General features: G+C 34.9%; 1 protein-coding gene across 2 annotated transcripts; it reads right to left on the bottom strand.

Moving 5' to 3' along the window:
- Positions 1 to 1,789: 1,789 nt before the first annotated feature.
- agpat9l (1-acylglycerol-3-phosphate O-acyltransferase 9, like) lies at positions 1,790 to 15,075 on the bottom strand. Of its 2 annotated transcripts, XM_067407686.1 has the most exons (13): positions 14,941 to 15,075; positions 14,511 to 14,692; positions 13,232 to 13,298; positions 10,033 to 10,327; positions 8,567 to 8,641; positions 7,635 to 7,724; positions 6,696 to 6,789; positions 5,043 to 5,158; positions 4,274 to 4,329; positions 4,055 to 4,140; positions 3,057 to 3,185; positions 2,845 to 2,924; positions 1,792 to 2,255 (listed from the first exon to the last, which is right to left on the bottom strand). In XM_067407686.1, the coding sequence occupies exons 2-13, from the start codon at positions 14,652 to 14,654 to the stop codon at positions 2,156 to 2,158; spliced, it is 1,332 nt and encodes a 443-aa protein (XP_067263787.1). In that variant the 5' UTR covers positions 14,655 to 14,692; positions 14,941 to 15,075; the 3' UTR covers positions 1,792 to 2,155. The 2 variants fall into 2 exon arrangements, with proteins under 2 accessions (XP_067263788.1, XP_067263787.1); XM_067407687.1 differs by lacking the exon at positions 8,567 to 8,641 and having other exon boundaries at positions 1,790 to 2,255.
- Between the last annotated feature and the right edge of the window lie 3,744 nt (positions 15,076 to 18,819).

Raw genomic sequence — 18,819 nt, 5'->3', positions numbered from 1 at the left:
TCTTAACTTTTATATTTCCATTAAAAAATACGTACATTTATAATACTATACTTTATATTATATTATCTTTGCTGCAGATTACAAAAAAAAAAAAAAATTGTCAAAATGACAATTTTCACCTGAGATTTGGAGCCAAACTAGAGGGGTGTAAAAGAACTTTAGAAAGATGGCAGCATCATTATTTAATTTTTACACAGATATTGGTGGGTCTATTAGTAAAATCTGTTGACTTTACCAATATTTGTTTCAGTGACAGTTCAGCCTCTAGTTTGCATGCCTGTAAGATATCCTAATATCCTTTTAGATTCTGGTTCTTAACAAACTTTCCTTTCCCTTTAAAGGCCCTTGGTCGTTCAGTCCCAGAGATACTGACATGCTAATGTGGCTCCATGAGTAAATTGGTCAATTGTATACATTTTCAGAGGTCAAAAACCAAATGTGAGTTATGTGGGTACAGCTGACTTCTTTTAAAGAGGAACGCACTTTAAAATGTGCACACACTTTGAACATAATGGTTATCATCTAAGATAAATCACTTATGTAAAAAGAATTAATTACATTTGGTTATCCATATCGGAAATTGCAAACATGTTCTATCGAAACTGTCTAGTATCAATGTAGAATTCTATAGGTGTACTAAATGATTCATTGATTAACCATGAAGTTCAGTTGGATTAACCTTTATAGGGTCTTCGGGGTCTTTTTGACCCCAAATGACATTTGCTAAAATAAAAAATTCTCTTTGTCCAAATGACATAAAACTTTGTACAGTCGTTAACACTTTCTAGATCTACAAATGAAAAACAAAATGGAGTGATATCTTGTTTTTATGTTTTAGTTTAAAAAAAAAGTCACACTCAGTATGTAATTTTGTAACAAAATATATATACTTTTTAAACAAATGTAATTTTACTCTGTTTATTAATGTTTTTTTCCACATTTGTGCAGTTTTTGGAGAATTTATAATAATCTTTAAATTCATATAAATTAAAAAATATTTTCTAAATAGGTTTTTATACAAAAAGCTTTTTATGTAAAATTCATTTATAAACTTTGATTCATGGGGATAACCTGGATAATTTTACATGGTTTAGTGTAAGACTTTTGCCCATCTTTTGGAAAATGTAGTTTTAAAAGTAAAAAACTATCACTTTTACCAGTAGATGGCTGCAGAGCTCCACTATTTGCTATTTGACAGACTGAATGAAATCTTTTCACAAGTTTTTTTCAGTTGGATTCATATCTAAATATTATGAAATCACAATTGTAACAATAAGTTCCTTTTTGTCAAAATTTTACATTTTTTGTACTGAAAAAAAGCTTTTATATAATATAAATTATTATTATATATAAATAATACACATATATTAAACTGAATGAAAAGAAATGCAAATAAAAAGTTTAATAGTAAGAGCTTTATGAAAGGTATTTACTGTGAATTAAACTTTAGATGAAACACTTATTTACTGTATGCTCAAGTATACATAGATGTGACAGACATGTGAAAAAAATCACAAGTGCCCACACCTTTTAAGAAAGGAATTTTCCTAATTTTCCAGGAATTTGTTATTTAGTTGTTATTGTTTTTTTAACTTTTGAGCAGCATAACTAGAATTTTTTATTATATAATAAAAATATATTTTACAATTTTACCTTCATCACTGATATTTCCAGCATGACTGTGTGGGGACCCTGAGTTTTAAACAAGAAGCATTTTTTTTTAGCAAGTAATAATCATGATAGTAGACATATCTGACAAGAACAAAACTTAAAAAAGCACAAAAGTTTATTTGAGAAATAAATTAGCATACACTGCACTGAATATTAACCCTAATCATGCATTTACAATTTTGTCCGTTTTACATATTCTGAATTTCAAAAATGAACTCTCACAAAGTGGTATCAATAAAACAGAAAAGCTTTTTCACTCAAATAAAACTCTTCACAGAAAAGCAGTGCAGCCCATATGACACTGGTATCTATAGCATTTGCAATACAATTATTGTTTCATTTCTATTTATTTTTAATCCCATTTATAAACATCTTTAAACTGTATTATAGCAGCAGTAGTATAAATAATCCCTCCTGTACGTTTGTCAACAAGTTGACATATTTCCAGTGATTGGTGAATATCAAGCTCTTCAGTCATTAGTGTTCAATCACTGCTGTCATCGCCCACCACCATGTGACTGTACTTCTTCTGCTGTTGTTCCTTGAGCGAATCCTTCACCTTTGCCCTCTTCAGACCTCCATCCCTGTGAAACACACACACACAAAAACACACAAAGTCATGAACCTTTAAATTATGCTTTTTTACATTTTCAGCATTCTTTAGTGTGTAATGTTGCTGTCTGAGCATGAAAAAGGTCTGCAAAGTTTCAAAGCACTGTTTCTGAACTCTCTGAACTGTAGTCTTGAGTTTACTTCCAGAAACAAACACGTCATAATATTCCTCATTTAAATAATTATCCCGCCTTAGGCATAAACAAAATAAGGGTCAAGGTCTGGATAAGTTGCGTTAGTAGTGTGTTGAAGCTCGCAGTTAACCGCTGGCAACACACTGATCCAGCCACCAATCAGAGCACACTGTGCTTTTAGGAAGGAAGGGCTTCATAGAGACAGGGACTAAATAAACAGAGTGTTACTGACAGACTGGAAAGAGAGGTGCTGTTAAAATGTACAATATGTAAAAAAAACAAAAAACAAAAAAACAATAATAATTAAAGCATGAAAACCTATTCTAGTAGACCACAAAATCAATAATTAATTAAGACATAATATAGCCTCCTTAACTTAAATTCAATCAATTTAGGAAGGCAGCTGAAGAAAAACTCATTTACACACCAGGCCAAGTCCACTAAACCTCCTTGTTGTGCAATGGTTGATTTCACCCTGTTGGCAAACTGCACAGCATCCTCTCCTTCCTGTGCACACAGGAAATGAGTCAGTGAGGGTGTAATCAATTACATCAACATCTTGGCACAAAAATGCTGCAGATCACTAAGTTTTGGAGCTGATGACAGCAATTTTACTTAATTTTCTACTTGATCTCTCACCTTCTGTGTCATTGGAGGCAGATACCAGACGTTGCACACGATCGCCCAGCTCGTCATCATCCGCAGCAAATAGCTCACCATGCTATATTTGCTACTGTTCCAAAATGCATCTCCAAACTGAGGGTCGTACTATATATAACACACACAGACATTGAATGAGGGTCACAGTAGGCCAATGTACAAACACACACAGTATGAAGATTACTGCAACACAGAATTAAAGCTTTATACTACCAATTTATTTGAAATTGTATGTGAAACTGTAGGTGTTAATTTAATGATAAAACATTTTTTTATTAAATGTAATTATTTTTATTAATTAATTATGCTACAGGAAATATTGTATATACAAAATAAATGAAATTATATATATATATATATATATATATATATATATATATATATATATATATATATATATATATATATATATATATATATATATATATACACACACACACACACACACACACACACACACATATACATATATATATATATATATATAAAAACAAAAACACACACACAACAGTACCGGAAAATATAAAAATAAAAACAAATTCAAAATATTAATAAAAACTATAATAATATCTTAATAATACGAAATAACAATAACATCCCAGCAAACATTTGGAGGTTTAATGACCGGTGCAAAGACGTCCCTCCGACAAGTTCCGTCATGGTTGAAAAATGGTTCCAAAATTAAATTTGAATGGACGTCTGACGTTATCTTAATTATATACTGAACTGCACTTAGCTAAAAGTCAAAGTAACAATTATGCATGCAACCTCAGAGAATTGTAGACATGTACAAACGTATCTGAGTGTATTTTTAGGAAATGTTCTGTTTTACATATTTTTACCACAACTATTTTTGGCCAGGGACACAACGTTGCCATCGGACCAATGTTTGCTGGGATTATACAGTATAACCCCATGAAATTATAATTCACTTAATAATGGGTAATGCGCATAAAAGACAAGTACTGATATATTACCTTTATAGCCACGGGGTAAATAGTTCCTCCAATTTCAAAACTTCCCTTTTTAAACATCATTACTGATGTATTATTGATGCAAGTTCCTGCAGGGGCAACCAGGTGCAAGCATTAGACTTCAACCATTGAGCTTTAGAAACAATGTTGCATAGCAGGACCTGAAATACGACTGAAATTGTGTCTCTGAAATTGCGTTTCTCACTATTATTATGCACTTACCCTCAGGGAAGATGAGTATTGGCAGCTTTGTTTTGTCATTTATGTGATCTTTTAACCTGTGAAGGATGAGAAAACAAGAAAGATGAGCAGATTATGATGTTAACAGAGACAATACCATCTATCTATTCCATTCCATTGCTGTCAGATTTGATTGACCATTTAAAATCTGTTATATTTTGTTATTTGGACTGACTATATAATTTGTTATATAGTCAGTCCAAAAGTTTTGGAAATTCTCATTCAAGAAACAGGAGCTGTACTGACACGACTGTAAAATAGCTGCCTGGGGCGACACTGAAATGGCCATGGACTGAACTTACTTGCTTTAAAAAAGCAAACAGACTGACAAAATACCCCAATGAGATCACTGAGGAGGTCATTTGTGCATGAAATAATATTAAATTGTGACCTACATTGACACCATCACTATGTATGAAAATATATTTGTGTGTGCCTGTAATTTCCAATACTGCTTGAGTCCTCAATGCATGTCAGAACATTTTGTGTTGTTTTTAAATAAACGTGTTTCTGTAGTGCTGTGAGGCACATAGCAGCTGACTCAGAGACATGACCCAGCATGAAACAGGGAGGTATTTTGTCTAAGAGTATGTAGAGAAATAATAAACATTTGTTTATGCATATTTGCAGCTTTATGAAGACGAAAGATGAAGTGAAATAGACATAGAATGTTCGAAAATCATGAAAATATATTTTTTGTAGAGATTTGTACTTTATTAACAATAATAGAACACCATTTTTGTTGTTTTACCTTTGTGTCACTAGGTGGCGGTCTCTCATCTCTGCTCTCTCAAACCAGATATGAGGGCAAGATCGCTCCATGGCGCGCTGGACAACTCCCATTAAACCACCATGAACCTGTCCAACCTGTTTAGAAAAAAAATGTTGTTTGTTCACAACATTTTACTTTTGGAACAAAGAACTAATCATGCAGAGAATTAATTCCTCTTTGACTAAAGGAGAGGTGCTAAAATTATTTGGGTGACACCAAAAAAGCAAATACTTACAAATGAAACAAAAACAGTTAATAACATGTTCATAATAACAGTTATGTTATTATCGAAAAGCATTCATTTTCTGTATTTTCTTTATATATTTTTAATCAAGTCAAGGCAACTTTATTTATATAGTGCTTTATTCAATATAGATTGGTTCAAAGCAGCTTCACAGTGATAAACAGGAAAATACTGATCAAATATTCATATGATGAATTATGAAAAATACTGGATAAAATGTTTTGTTCTGTATTTTGTTTTCAACAAAAATGATTTAAGTATTCTAAAATGGCTTTTACAATTCCTCAAAAATAAATAAGTTATATTGGCTGCTTTGCAGAAGCAAAATGAAACGCCCAAAAGTTTTCGTGTCTCTCAAAACTTCTATGACTTTTTTATTTGTTGTACACAAGAATGAGAGGTTGGTGACTCAAAATGTCAAGCTCCAAAAAGCACAGTCTGCTTAATGTGAAAATCAAAGTCAAATTCATATAAATAAAGTCAAATTCATAAATCATATTCACTCAAAATTGTTTTCTACCCCATTCGAATTCCCCATACTGAGCTCTATATACAATTAAAAGATGACAGTGCATTTCAACGTGAACATAAAAAGTGAAACAAGATTTAAGAACCACTGGACTAAAGTTTTAAAGGATTAATTCACTTCAGAATTAAAATTTCCTAATAATTTACTCACAGCCATGTCATTCAAGATGTTTATGTCTTTCTTCAGTCGAAAATAAATTAAGGATTTTGAGGAAAACATTCCAGGATTTTTCTCCATATAGTGGACTTCAGTGGGGTTCAACGGGTTGAAGGTCCAAATGTCAGTTTCAATGCAGCTTCAAAGAGCTCTACATGATCCCAGACGAGGAATAAGAGTCTTATCTATTGAACAACTATTGGTCATTTTCTAAAAATATATATATTTTTTAACCACAAATGCTCATCTTGCACTGCTCTGTGATGCACATTATGTAATCACGTTGGAAAGGTCATGTGTGACATTAGTCTTTGCACGTTCGCTTTGGAAACACTGGGTCGGTTCTTTCACCTACGTCATGCGTGACCTTTCCAATGTGATTACATAATGCGTGGCGTTTAATTTAATTAAACATTTTTTTTTTAGAAAATGAACATTTGTTTCACTAGATAAGACCCTTATTCCTCGCCTGGGATCATGTAAAACTCTTTGAAGCTGCACTGAAACTGACATTTGGACCTTCAACCCATTGAACCCCAGTGAATTCCACTATTTGGAGAAAAATCCTGTAATGTTTTCCTAAAAAATTTCTTTTCGACTGAAAAAAGAAAGACATGAACATCTTGGATGACATGGGAGTGAGTAAATTATCAGAAAAATTTCATTCTGAAGTGAACTAATCCTTTAATTCTGTCTCACTCACCATGGCATAACAGCCGTCATTAGCCAGAATAACAACATCAATTGGGGAAGTGTGATTAGCAACACAAATGCCTCCTCTCTTAGGTCTGTTCTGTCTGGAAAAAAAGAATTAGCATTACACAGATTCATTACATTTACACAATTTACACATTTGATACAGGTGTTCGTCTAGGTCCTGGTGGAAGATGCTGCAACTTCACCATTATGGGCAAAAAAGCAGTTTTCTCCACTGACAGCCATTACAAAGTAGTCATTGTACTTTTACAAAATATAAAAAGGTAAGTAACATAAAAACTACTACATAATATTATAGGTTTCTAGATGTAATGACATCTACAAGGAGTTCAAATAGAGTGATCAGCCACATGACATTTACAGCTCAGATGACTGGCTAAAAAATTTCTCTGTGTACATGTGCTGTCTGAACAACAACCATGCATGGACGGCATCTGGATGTTCGTTAACCATATATCGCTGCAAAGGTATTTTTTTACTTCTTTTTTTACTTCTAAGCAAAGAACGAAAAAGAACTTTGTACATCGAGGCATTGAATCACAGTGCAAGTGCTGGCTGCAGTTCACTTAACGGCCACCGGTGTCACTAATAACAAGGGTTTCTGAATTGGGGTCATGCTGTTGCGTTTCAATCTTCTATTGGTCAGACCTCTTCAAGTGATACAAATTCACAGGTCGGAGTTCAACTTTGAAATGCAGCAAAATGAGAAACTTCTTTGCATGAGCTTGTGTTTCCTGTCTCCAGCATTCGTATCCGTATGAATAGAAGTCAATGGAATGAAAAGTGTAGTGTGACCGCCCCTTTAGAAGGCAGCTGCCTATGTAGAAAGGTTTTAGAAGAGAGCCACGGTGCCTCTGTACAAGTCTAAACCATATTATTGTTACTTGATAAGACTGGTTGTCATTAAACGAAGCCTTGAACTCACTTGTTGTGGTAGTGAATTGTAGCTGAAAGACCTCTTGCACAGATCCTGTAGCACATGACGTGGACTAGTTCACTCAACCAACCCTTCACTCTGAAACAATAGATTGTGAAGAATATAATTAGGATTAAATCACACTTTAATGGACACACACAGAAAAAGACATCATTGTTAAAATGGTTAAAGTGCATTTTTTTTATCATTCTGCATAGACATTTGTCATTTACATGGAAATAAACACATTTGTTTTGATGTAAATTGTTTTATTAATCATTTTTAATAGTATTACTTGGAATAAAACTGTGGTAATGTGATTAGCGATAACTGTCATGTTTATATATCTAAATTTATTTAATACATTTCAAAATTTGTTTTTTGTGTGTGTGTGTGTGTGTGTGTGTGTGTGTGTGTGTGTGTGTGTGTGTGTGTGTGTGTGTGTGTGTGTGTGTGTAAATCATTGATATCAATGCATTGGATGTCGCAACTGTTTACCCATAATCATTACCCACTCATCAATTGTTTTGTGAGAGAAGTTGATTTGATCTGTTCATCAAGCCCACTGAGACTATACTGCATTAAAGAAATGTGCTTGACTTTGAAAACGTCTTTAAAATGATCCCATGTGTTATGATGGATTTAATTGCATCCTCAATTATAGCTTATGATTTGAGTTGAATAATTGAGAAATAATCTTTTAAACTGGTTTTTGGCTAAGTAGTTTTAGACATTTGATCATAAGTTGTGTGGTTAAGAAGCCTAGTGGAGACCAGCACACCATTATCTCATGTTGGATACACCGGTATACAAAACATAATATAGGCTGGCGGTCATAATATAATGCTGGTCTCTTCACCATTAAGTGTGATCAACTTGATTAAGCGCAATCATGAATAATTAACACATTTGTAAAGCTGATTACATAACCAAAGCATTACCTGAAATTAGGGAGGAAACCCACCATTGTTGTGCCAATTACCAACCAGCTCAGCCCTATAGCTGCCAGCGTAATCCTGAGACAATAACAGGAGGACAGATGCATGAAAAAAATGCTACTATACTATTTATATATACTGTTCTTGGACCTATAATTGATTCAAATTGAATTGAAATTAAATAAAAAAATTACCTTTTTGAACAAATATACTGCCAACAAAAGAGCAAAACACTGAATCTAACTAACATACACTACAATTTAAGTTTTTTTAAAGTATATTCTGCTCATCAAGGCTGTATTTCTTTAATCAAAAATACAGTAAAAACAGAAATATTGTAAAGAAATATTGTGAAATATTATTACAGTTTAAAATAACTGCTTTCTATTTTAGTACATTTTAAAATGTAATTTATTTCTGTGATTATTTCAGCATCATTACTCCAGTCTTCAGTGTCACAAGATCCTTCAGAAATCATTCTAATATGCTGATTCACTGCTCAAGAAACTTTTCTTAATATTATCAATGTTGAAAACTGCTGTGCTGCTTAATTTTTTTTTTTTTTTTTTTTCAGGATTCTTTGATGAATAGGAAGTTCAAAAGAACAGCATTTGAAAATAATTTTCCTTGCTGAATAAAAGTATTAATTTCTTTGAAAAATCTTACTGACCCCAAACTTTTGAATGTTAAAGGACCGCTGAAGTGTCTTGGAACATGCAGCATAATTCAATGTGTTGAAGTAATTTCAACTGAAACAGGAAGACAAGGCAGGACATATCAAACAGCTCCTCCCCTTTTTTAAAATAGCCTTAATCGCTTATATCAAAGCTCGGCCAGAGCCGTTGAGGTTGGTAAAACCTCAGTTTCCTCCTAATCTCCTCCATTTCGCTTCAAAATATAGCATTTTGCGCCGAATTTAAAAGGGTCAGATACGTGTTGTGGTCTGCATAGACTCGCGGATATGATCCGCTCTGTGCTCTCGTGTCTCTGGACTGGAGCAGACTGTGTGCGCTGCGGTTCGCATGACACTGACATGAGACCAGACTTCATTCGCGTCAATGGAAAGCATATTTACACTGTCTGAATCGTTCCCTATCCCCTATATAGTGCACTATGTGTGAACAAGTGAGCAATTTCAGCCGCAGCTTCAGCGTCTATTTATAATGTAGGGGGCTGCAGCGGGACACTTTAGATTCTAAAGAGCTTTTGATTGGACAGAAGATCTGTTGAGAAGTCCACTGTGATGTCATGAAAATACATGATCCATCCATTTTAGCGGAAGTGAGAGACTGTAGGTTTTGAATGCATATATCTCCTAAATGCAAATTTTGTCATTGTTTTGGAGCACACCAGCTTATTCATAACCTTAAGGCTAACGTATTCATACTAAAAGCTAAAAAAATTTACATTTTGATTTCATGGGGACTTTAATGTACTAGGTATAAAGTATTACTGAACTGGTACACTACCGTAGAGGAAGCAATATGCTGTATCTCACAACCACGCCAACCACCCACAGTACAGTGAGCCTGAGAGAGATATACTGGAAGTTGTAGTTGGTTCGGGTGAGGAGGTTCCAGGACACCAGCTCCTCTGAGGTGAATCTCTGCGTGACATCGTCTTCCACTATGCTCTCAATGCCTTTCCTGGTGAAGTACAGGACGTCGCTCAGAGTGAAGTCTCCACGCTCGGCCGACTTTGGCCTGTTCCGACGCAACTCCTCAATCTCCTGCTCCAAAGAGGAATTATCCCGCTGAATTAAACCTAGGTCACACAGACAAACGTCTTGGTTAACATTATAATGACATGCACAGCAAGACTGTATTTATTTGGTTAAAATAACAGTATTATTGTGAACTATTTAAAATAACTGGTTTCAATTATTGCTGTGATCAAAGCTGAATTTTCAGCATCATTACTCCAGTCTTCACTGTCACATGATCCTTCAGTAATCATTCTAATATGCTGATTTGCTGCTCAAAAAACATTTATTATTATTATTATTAGTATCAATGTCAAAATGCTGCTAAATGCTGCTAAATACTTTTGTGTTTTATTTAGATGCATAGAAAGGTCAAAAGAACAGCATTTATTTGAAATAGAAATCTTTTGTAACATTATAAATGGCTTTACTGTTTGTGTCCATTCACTTTCCTTATGTGGAAAAGAACAATAAGAACATCTCTTTTTTATATTCAAGGGAAGAAACAAAGTCACATGTTTGTATCAGAATGAGAGTTAATGATGACATTTGACTTTTTCCTTTGATGTAAAAAAAGCGAACACAGTTCGGTGCCAAAACACATTCAAACAAAGACACAGTAAGACACTTTATAACCAGGTATAATCAGTAAGACTATCATCAGATAAGATGTAGATTAATCAGTGAAGATCAGTGAGGTATTGATAAAGAGCATTTATAAATCTAATGGAAGGTGGAACTGATAAAGGCAGACTAAAGTCCACCATGAATGTGTGACGGCAAGAGCAACTGTAACACGTGATTGCTTGAGTAGACAGATAAGCTAAGAGCCCAAGAGATCTTAGAGCTCTGCTTGTGTCTTGAGAAATCATCATCATGCAGCTAATCTAAAAGGCAAAAAGGATATCCACATTTACAAGAACCTGAGGAATGATTCATTGAAAGAAAGGCAGAAATACTCAATCCTTATACAATGACAAACAGACTAATATTTAAGACATTATTCATTTGCATTGTGTTTCAGTGATGTCCTGTCAACAACTTTGACATCGTTGAATAGGGCTGCAACGATTAATCGCGATTAATCGTTTGCAAAATAAAAGTCTGTGTTTACGTAATATATATGTGTGTGTTCTGTGTATAATAATTATGTATATATAAATACACACACATTCATGTATATATTTAAGAAAAATTTTATATTTATATTTATAAAATATTTGTTTATATGTAATATAAAATGTATATAAATATATATATTTATAATACATGCATATATTTCTAAACTCTATACCTGTATGTGTGTGTATTTATATATACATAATTATTATACACAGAACACACACATATATATTACGTAAACAAAGACTTTTATTTTGCAAACGATTAATCGCGATTAATCGTTGCAGCCCTATCGTTGAATTTACATTTCAGCTTGTTTCTCATACAAAGTTGTTGTCGAATACTTCTTTGAGTTGGAATATAGTCATATGGACCACTTTTATTGTGCTTTTACAGTATTGTGTTTTGTTTTGTCCTTTTTGAAGCTTGACAGTGACTGTCATTATGTTCCATTGTGTAATATACACTACTGTTCAAAAGTTTGGGGTCAGTAATTAAAAAAAAAAAAGTTAATAATAAAAAAATGGGTAAAAGGTGACAATAAAGCCATTTATAATGTGACAAAAGATTTCTATTTCAAATAAATACTGTTCTTTTGAACCTTCTATTCATCAAAGAATCCTGAAAAGAAATGTATCACAGTTTCCACAAAATTATTACACAGCACAACATTGATATTAATAAGAAATATTTTTTTGAGCAGCAAATCAGCATATTAGAATGATTTCTGAAAAATCATGTGACACTGAAGACTGGAGTAATGATGCTGAAAATTCAGCTTTGATCACAAGAATAATTAAATTTTAAATAAAATATACTAAAATAGAAAACAGTTATTTTGAATTGTAATAATATTTCACAATATTAAGAGACTTCTTTCAGAAACACAGGTTTTACGCCGGATGCCCTTCCTGTTGCAACCCAGCACTGAGAGTACTGAGACACACTGCACACACTCCTATGACCAATTGGCATATCCAATTCACCTAAACTGTATGTCTTTGGACTGCGTGGGAGAAACTGGCACACCTGGAGGAAACCCACCTGGGGTTTAGAAAGACGATAACCCGGGGTTAAAGGATTAGTTCACTTTCAAATGAAAATTACCCCAAGATTTACTCACCCTCAAGCCATCCTAGGTGTATATGACTTTCTTCTTTCTGCTGAACACAATTAGAGTTATATTAATAAATATCCTGAGTTTAAAGCTCAAGAAAGCGCATCCATCCATCATAAACATACTCCACACGGCTCCAGGGGGTTAATAAAGGCCTTCTAAAGCGAATCGATGCATTTGTGTAAGAAAAATATTGATATTTAACAAGTTATATATGTCTTTAAGAAGAAAGTGTAACGCCTCTCACAGTTCAAAATGCTTACACTACGTCCTACACCAGGGGTACCCAGTCCTGTTCCTGGAAGGCCACTGTCCTGCAAAGTTTAGCTCCAACCCCAATTAAACACACCTGAAACAGCTAATCAAGGTCTCACTATGCACTTCCAGGCAGGCGTGTTGAGGCAAGTTAGAGCTAAACTCTTCAGGACAGTGCCCTCCAGGACTGAGTTTGGACACACCTGTATTCAACCTACACCTTCCGTATTCAACTTATGAAAAAACGTAACTGACGTGACGCCAGTTTTTCGTAATTTGAATATGGAAGGCGGTCTGGCGAAAGCTAGATATTTTAGGACACGTCAGGATATTTATTAATATAACTTAGATTGTGTTCAGCAGAAAGAAGAAAGTCATATACACCTAGGATGGCTTGAGTGTGAGTAAATCTTGGGGTAATTTTCATTTTAAAGTGAACTAATCCTTTAAGCCCTTATGTGTGTAAACTCACCATTTGATGCAGAATGTTTCAGTATTTCCTCTGCTCTACTCGCTCTTTGTATTCGGTGTGTTGCCCACTGTAAAAACACAGAGTAAAGCTTAATACATTTTGTGTGATTCCATTTGCTACTGACATAGGCTTTAAACTTGCATAATGAATCACAATTAAGACCAAAGGGCACTTATCATTGTGATGATACAGCACATTTCAGTTTAAGAAATATAATACCATCTGATTATGCCACAGTGTTCATTGGTCAACAAAACCGTTTAATTTCCCCTTGGTGAGTATGTGCAATAGCCTAGTGTCCTGGTAGGACTATCCTAGATTTTGTCATGCTGTACATCTTAAAGTTTATCCAAACATTTGTCTAAGTTGTGTATAATTAACATATATGCAGTTTTTATAAGCTCATACCAACAGAGAGATGTAGTGCTTTTAAAAAATAATTTGTCACTGCAGAACTTTGTTTTTAATGCAGGACTATTACAGGATTATACCAATTACTACCATTTGAAAATCTAAAGAGTGTTAAAAAATGGTGACAAACACAGAGTCAGCGTGAATTGAATGGCTTCGTAACCCTTTTACTGTACAAAAAAATGTAGGGCATGACTTGATTTTATCTTTTGGGAGCTGATAGGGGGAAATTGGGTGTTACATTCTAGAACGGAGCCAGAAAGAATGTGAAATAGCAATTTGACTATCAGTACAGATTAACTTGCATCAGTGAGAAAAAGGAAAGATGTCTCAGTGGTGGAGGAAGTTACAACATTTTGATTAAGGATTACATGAATTTTTTTTTTTTTTGGAATTATGAGCAGTTGTGCACAATCAATAGTTCACATTAAGACGTTCCATGTTTTAAGAAAAAAAATAAGGATGGTTATATGATATATATATATAAATCTTAAGGTCATGGATATAATATAGCCCTAATATATAAATATGTAGGTCTTACAGTGTTATTTTACTATTGTTTATATACTATTATAGCTTTTATTAATATTTTGAAGTAACTTTTATATTTATATTTTTAGTTTTCATTTTATTTTTTTATTTTTAGTTTAATATTTAGTCATTTTTTTCAGTTTTAGTTTTATTTAGTTTTACTTTTAGTAATTTTAGTACTTTAACTTAAACTTAATTCAGTTATTTTCCAAGTCAACATCTCTTTTAAGTTTTCATGTAATATTTACAGTATATTTTATTTCAGCTTTAATTACAATTAACAAAAGTGATTTTAATAGTTAACAATAGCAACACAGGTCTTACACAGAATACACACCTCTAAGGATTTGATAAGGAGCTTCATGTAGGTCTCTGTGATGCCGAGAGAGATGCCAAACATGGCAGGCAGCATGATCAGGACCACCACGCTGGTGAACCAGATCCTCAGCACAGGGAACACCACAGCCCAAAACCCCTCCATAACCACACGTACTAGACCACTTTCACTAAGCTACAACACTGGGGGAAAATGAAATTAAACGCATTTAGAAGCACTGTTGAAGCATAGACATTTATGATAATAACAGAACTTGATTGGAACAGACTTTTGATGTTATGATACAGCCCTGAAAGTCTTAAAAATCTGTATTTCACTTTTAAGCTTCTATCAGTCGAGACAACATGGAGTTTAAGCCATAAAGCAATATAACCCTAACAAATCAGTCAGATTAGCTTTTGTTTTCTCAATTAATTAAGCTCAAACTCACCTGGTTTCATGCAATTGCAGCAACTCTACAGGACAGAAAGAGAATGTTCCTTGCTGTCATACTCCTCTGGCCCTTAACATGATGGCGACTGTAACTGTAGGTGTTTAAAAGTCCGTTTGAGGAACTTCTGCAGCCTTTACACAGAGTGATTGGGAAATAGCAATGCTGGAAGACGTCCTAGACCTGTAAAATGTAGAACAAAGTTCAAAAGCAACAATAGAAAACTGCGCCACCGTGAGGAAATGTTGTGTAGTGCATTTGTGCATAGAGATGGGTTACAAACAAAGGTAGTAGACAGGGGCATGACCTTTTCTCAACATCAACAGGTTAGAATATATTATGTTTATCATGAATGTTTTAATATTTAACATGTAACTCATGTATAACATGCGCATTTACATTTAGCAGACACTTTTGTAATCAGCTTACAATAGAGGAATATAAGTATAATAATTATTATTTTTAATTAATAATAAATAAAGAATAATAGAAGCAATAATAAAGCATCTCTGTTTTTCATTTTTCAGAATCCCAAAACTTCATATTTTGAATCCCAAATTTCCAAATGTTCACTGTAAGGGAAAGTCTACATTTTAGGGGATCTAACTAGTCACCTTAAAGCAATAGTGTGGCGACCAGGGCGGGCGAGAGCCGTGAGGGAACGGCGCGAGGCCGGTGGCGCGAGTGTTAATGAGCTTCACCTGGGAGGCGCACCAGCCTTGAGTCCCTCACGGAGGAGCTCTGGGAGCATAAAAGGAGGAGCGAATACATAGGAGAGAGAGGACCAGGCCTGGACTTTACGTTATGTTTTATTATTTTGTTATGTTTTATTATGTTTGTGTGGCCGGCAGACATCCGCGAGGGTCTGCCGGCATTACTTTCGTTTTGTTCTTTGTTTATTTTTGGAATTAAAACTTTTGTTGAACGTTCGCCGGTTCCCGCCTTCTTCTTCCCACATTTACGAACTGTGTTATAAATAGTTCACCCAAAAATGAATGAAATGAATCACCCTCAAGCCACCCTAGGTATATATGACTTTGTTCTTTCAGCCAAACACAATCTGAGTTATATTAAATAATATCCTGGCTCTTCTCAGCTTGGTAATGGCATTGAATAGTGCCTGAGTTTTTGAAGCTCCAAAGAGCGCATCCATCCATCATAAAAGTAATCCATATAACTCCAGTCCAGTGGGTTAATAAAGGCCGTCTGAAGCAAAGCGATGGGTTTTTGTAAGAAAAATATCCATATTTAAAACTTTATAAACTATAAATCACTGGCTTCTGTTACTGCTTAAAGTATCACAACTACTTGGTTGGTTGAATGAATGAAAGAATTCAGTGAATTCCTCAGTTTTTCATGACATTAATGAAGAATATAAGAAGTAATGTAGGAAATTAAAGGGTATATAAAGTTAAAACATCTTAGTGCTCTTGATAAAATCTGCTTGCAACAGAGCAATTTTGGCTGTACAAGGGTGTGAGAGGATGTGTGATCCATATAGATATGAAAGCTTCTCCATAACTAGGCTTTAATTAAATAACCATATCAAGATGAGACAAGGAACTAGCCCAAAATAGTTTTCTTCCCCGTAAAAGGATGTGCATTAAAACAAGAGGAAGGGGATTTGCCTTTGGATATTAATTCTATTTAAGGGGCTGTTCACACAGGGTGCTTTTTCCATTCCAGTGTGCTACTTTTCCATTGTTTTTCTGTGTCAACACATGCTAGATCAGGCATGGGCAACTTCGGTCCTGGAGGGCCACTGTCCTAAAGAGTTTAGCTCCAACCCTAATCAAACACACCTGAACAAGCTAATCAACGTCTTAGGATTACTAGAAATCTACAGGCAAGTGAGTTTTATCATGGTTGGAGGTAAACCTTGCAGGACAGTAGCCCTTCAGGACCGAAGTTGCCCATCCCTTTACTAGATGAACATGTATGACCGTTGCGCTCATGTCTTGACGGCGCATGACGGCATTCTAAAAGCAGCGCTCAAGTTAAAATCAGTTAAACTTTTAAAAAACATGTCTTGAGACCTCGCGTTTCCCCCCCCCATTCCACTGCCAGCGTCTTGTGTTTTTCAAAGCAAAAAACGCGTTCTGTGTGAATGAGCCCTAAGTCAAAATATTACTGAGTGTGCCAAAAATTTACAAATTTAAATTTACCTAATGAGCAAAATGTGACTTCTCCTGTAGAACAGTATAGCAATGCCAACGCTATCTCTCGACCAATTTGTACGTATTATTTTATGAGGTGGCTAATTCGTATGAATTCATACGACCTCACTCGTACGAATGCGTAAGATTTGTCTAAACCCCAGTGGCGGTTAGGTTTAGGGGCGGGGTTTGGGGTAGGTCATTCGTATGAATTCGTATGAATTTGTCAACTCGCAATACATACGATTTAGCAAAAAACATATGAATTTGTACAAGTAAGGTCGTATAAATTCATACGAATTAGCCACCTCATAAAATACGTACGAATTGCTGTGAGATTGGGTTGGCAATGCTAGAAGTTTTTAAAGTCCCACTGAAATCAAAATTGAAGTTTTTTAGCTTTTAGTACGAAAATGTTCACATCACATCACACTTCAGTTTCTCATCAAATATTCGGTCCAATCAAATGCTCTCTAGAATCTGAAGTCCCGCCTCCTCCGCCGAAGCTGCAGCTGAAATCGGTCATTTGTTCACACATTTACTAGTTTCTACATGGCGAACGGCACATATTGCACTATATAGAGAATAGGGAACAATTCAGACAGTGTAAATATGCTTTCCTTTGATGCGAATGAAATCTGTTTTCGCGTTAGTGTCACATGAACAGTCTGCTCTGGCCCAGGGACACGAAAGCACAGAGCGAATCACATCCGCGAGTCGGCACAGACCACAAACGTTATCGGACCATTTGAATTCTGTTCAAAATGCTGTATATAAGCAATATAAAGGAAATTATGAGGATCCAGTTAGAGATTAGAAGGAAAGGTTTTACAGAGTCTAACGGCTCTGGCCGAGCTGTATTGGCTATTTAAAAAAAGGGGCGGGGCTGTTCGATATATCACTTGAAATTTCGTCAACACTGCTGCACGTTCTAACACTCTTCAGTGGACCTATAAATTGTCACGATTTACTCTGGAAAACTTGATTCTGATTGGTCAAAAGCACCATCCAGCTGTCAGATATTTCCTAATATTCGCTGTTATCATGGTAACGCGGTATACCGTTCATCCGGGTAGCAAAATAACACAACTCAATGAGTGTCTAGACTTTGCGGGGTTTTTTTCATCCCACTGCCCTGCGTCTTGTGTTTTTATCACAAAGGTGGTCGTTCACAAACAAAATGAAAAATTGAAAGAGAAAAAACGCAAGATTATTTTTTTAACTTAAGCGTCTGCGAGCGCGACAAAAAACGGCGAGCTCGGCGGTTAAACACGTCCGCCTAGTGCACGTTTACTTAGATAGCTTTATTTATTGTGGTACCTTTAAGACTTAAACATGTATTATAAAAAAAAAAAAGAAAAAAAAACTTATAATCAAATCAATATTTCAAATCAACGAATTTGGTGAGCAGCCATGGAGTAAACGGGATTATGTATGCCTATGATTGCAAAATAAACCCCTCAGGAATAATGACCATACATTATCCCTTACTTAAGACACGTCCCAAATTCTGGGTTGCACCAACATTTTCTTATGGATAAGCAGCTCTTACAGTCTATTTTTGAGCCATTTGAGCGTACCCTTCGGCGCGTTGTTTTTAGAATCCTGAGTTGATCTCCTCTCCTCCTGCGCGTGGAAACAGGAGGAAAGTCAGTCAGGAATCTCTCCTCCCACTCCACATCATATTCCTTCATTCTCCGTTCACTTTCTTTCTCCGACTCGC

This window comes from Chanodichthys erythropterus, chromosome 13 (assembly GCF_024489055.1).
Source record: "Chanodichthys erythropterus isolate Z2021 chromosome 13, ASM2448905v1, whole genome shotgun sequence".
Classification (NCBI taxonomy): Eukaryota; Metazoa; Chordata; class Actinopteri; order Cypriniformes; family Xenocyprididae; genus Chanodichthys; species Chanodichthys erythropterus.
Note: the sequence above shows the minus strand (reverse complement) of the source record. Positions and strands in the feature narration are given on the sequence as shown.

Bases quoted from the DNA above. Each gene is read 5' to 3' on its own strand.
- agpat9l (XM_067407686.1), bottom strand. From the start codon at position 14,654: ATGGAGGGGTTTTGGGCTGTGGTGTTCCCTGTGCTGAGGATCTGGTTC. The intron at 10,328-13,231 runs GTGAGTTTACAC...TGTGTGACCTAG, and splicing joins GAAACATTCTGCATCAAATG to GTTTAATTCAGCGGGATAAT. The intron at 3,186-4,054 runs GTAATATATCAG...TGTTATATATAG, and splicing joins TTTACCCCGTGGCTATAAAG to TACGACCCTCAGTTTGGAGA.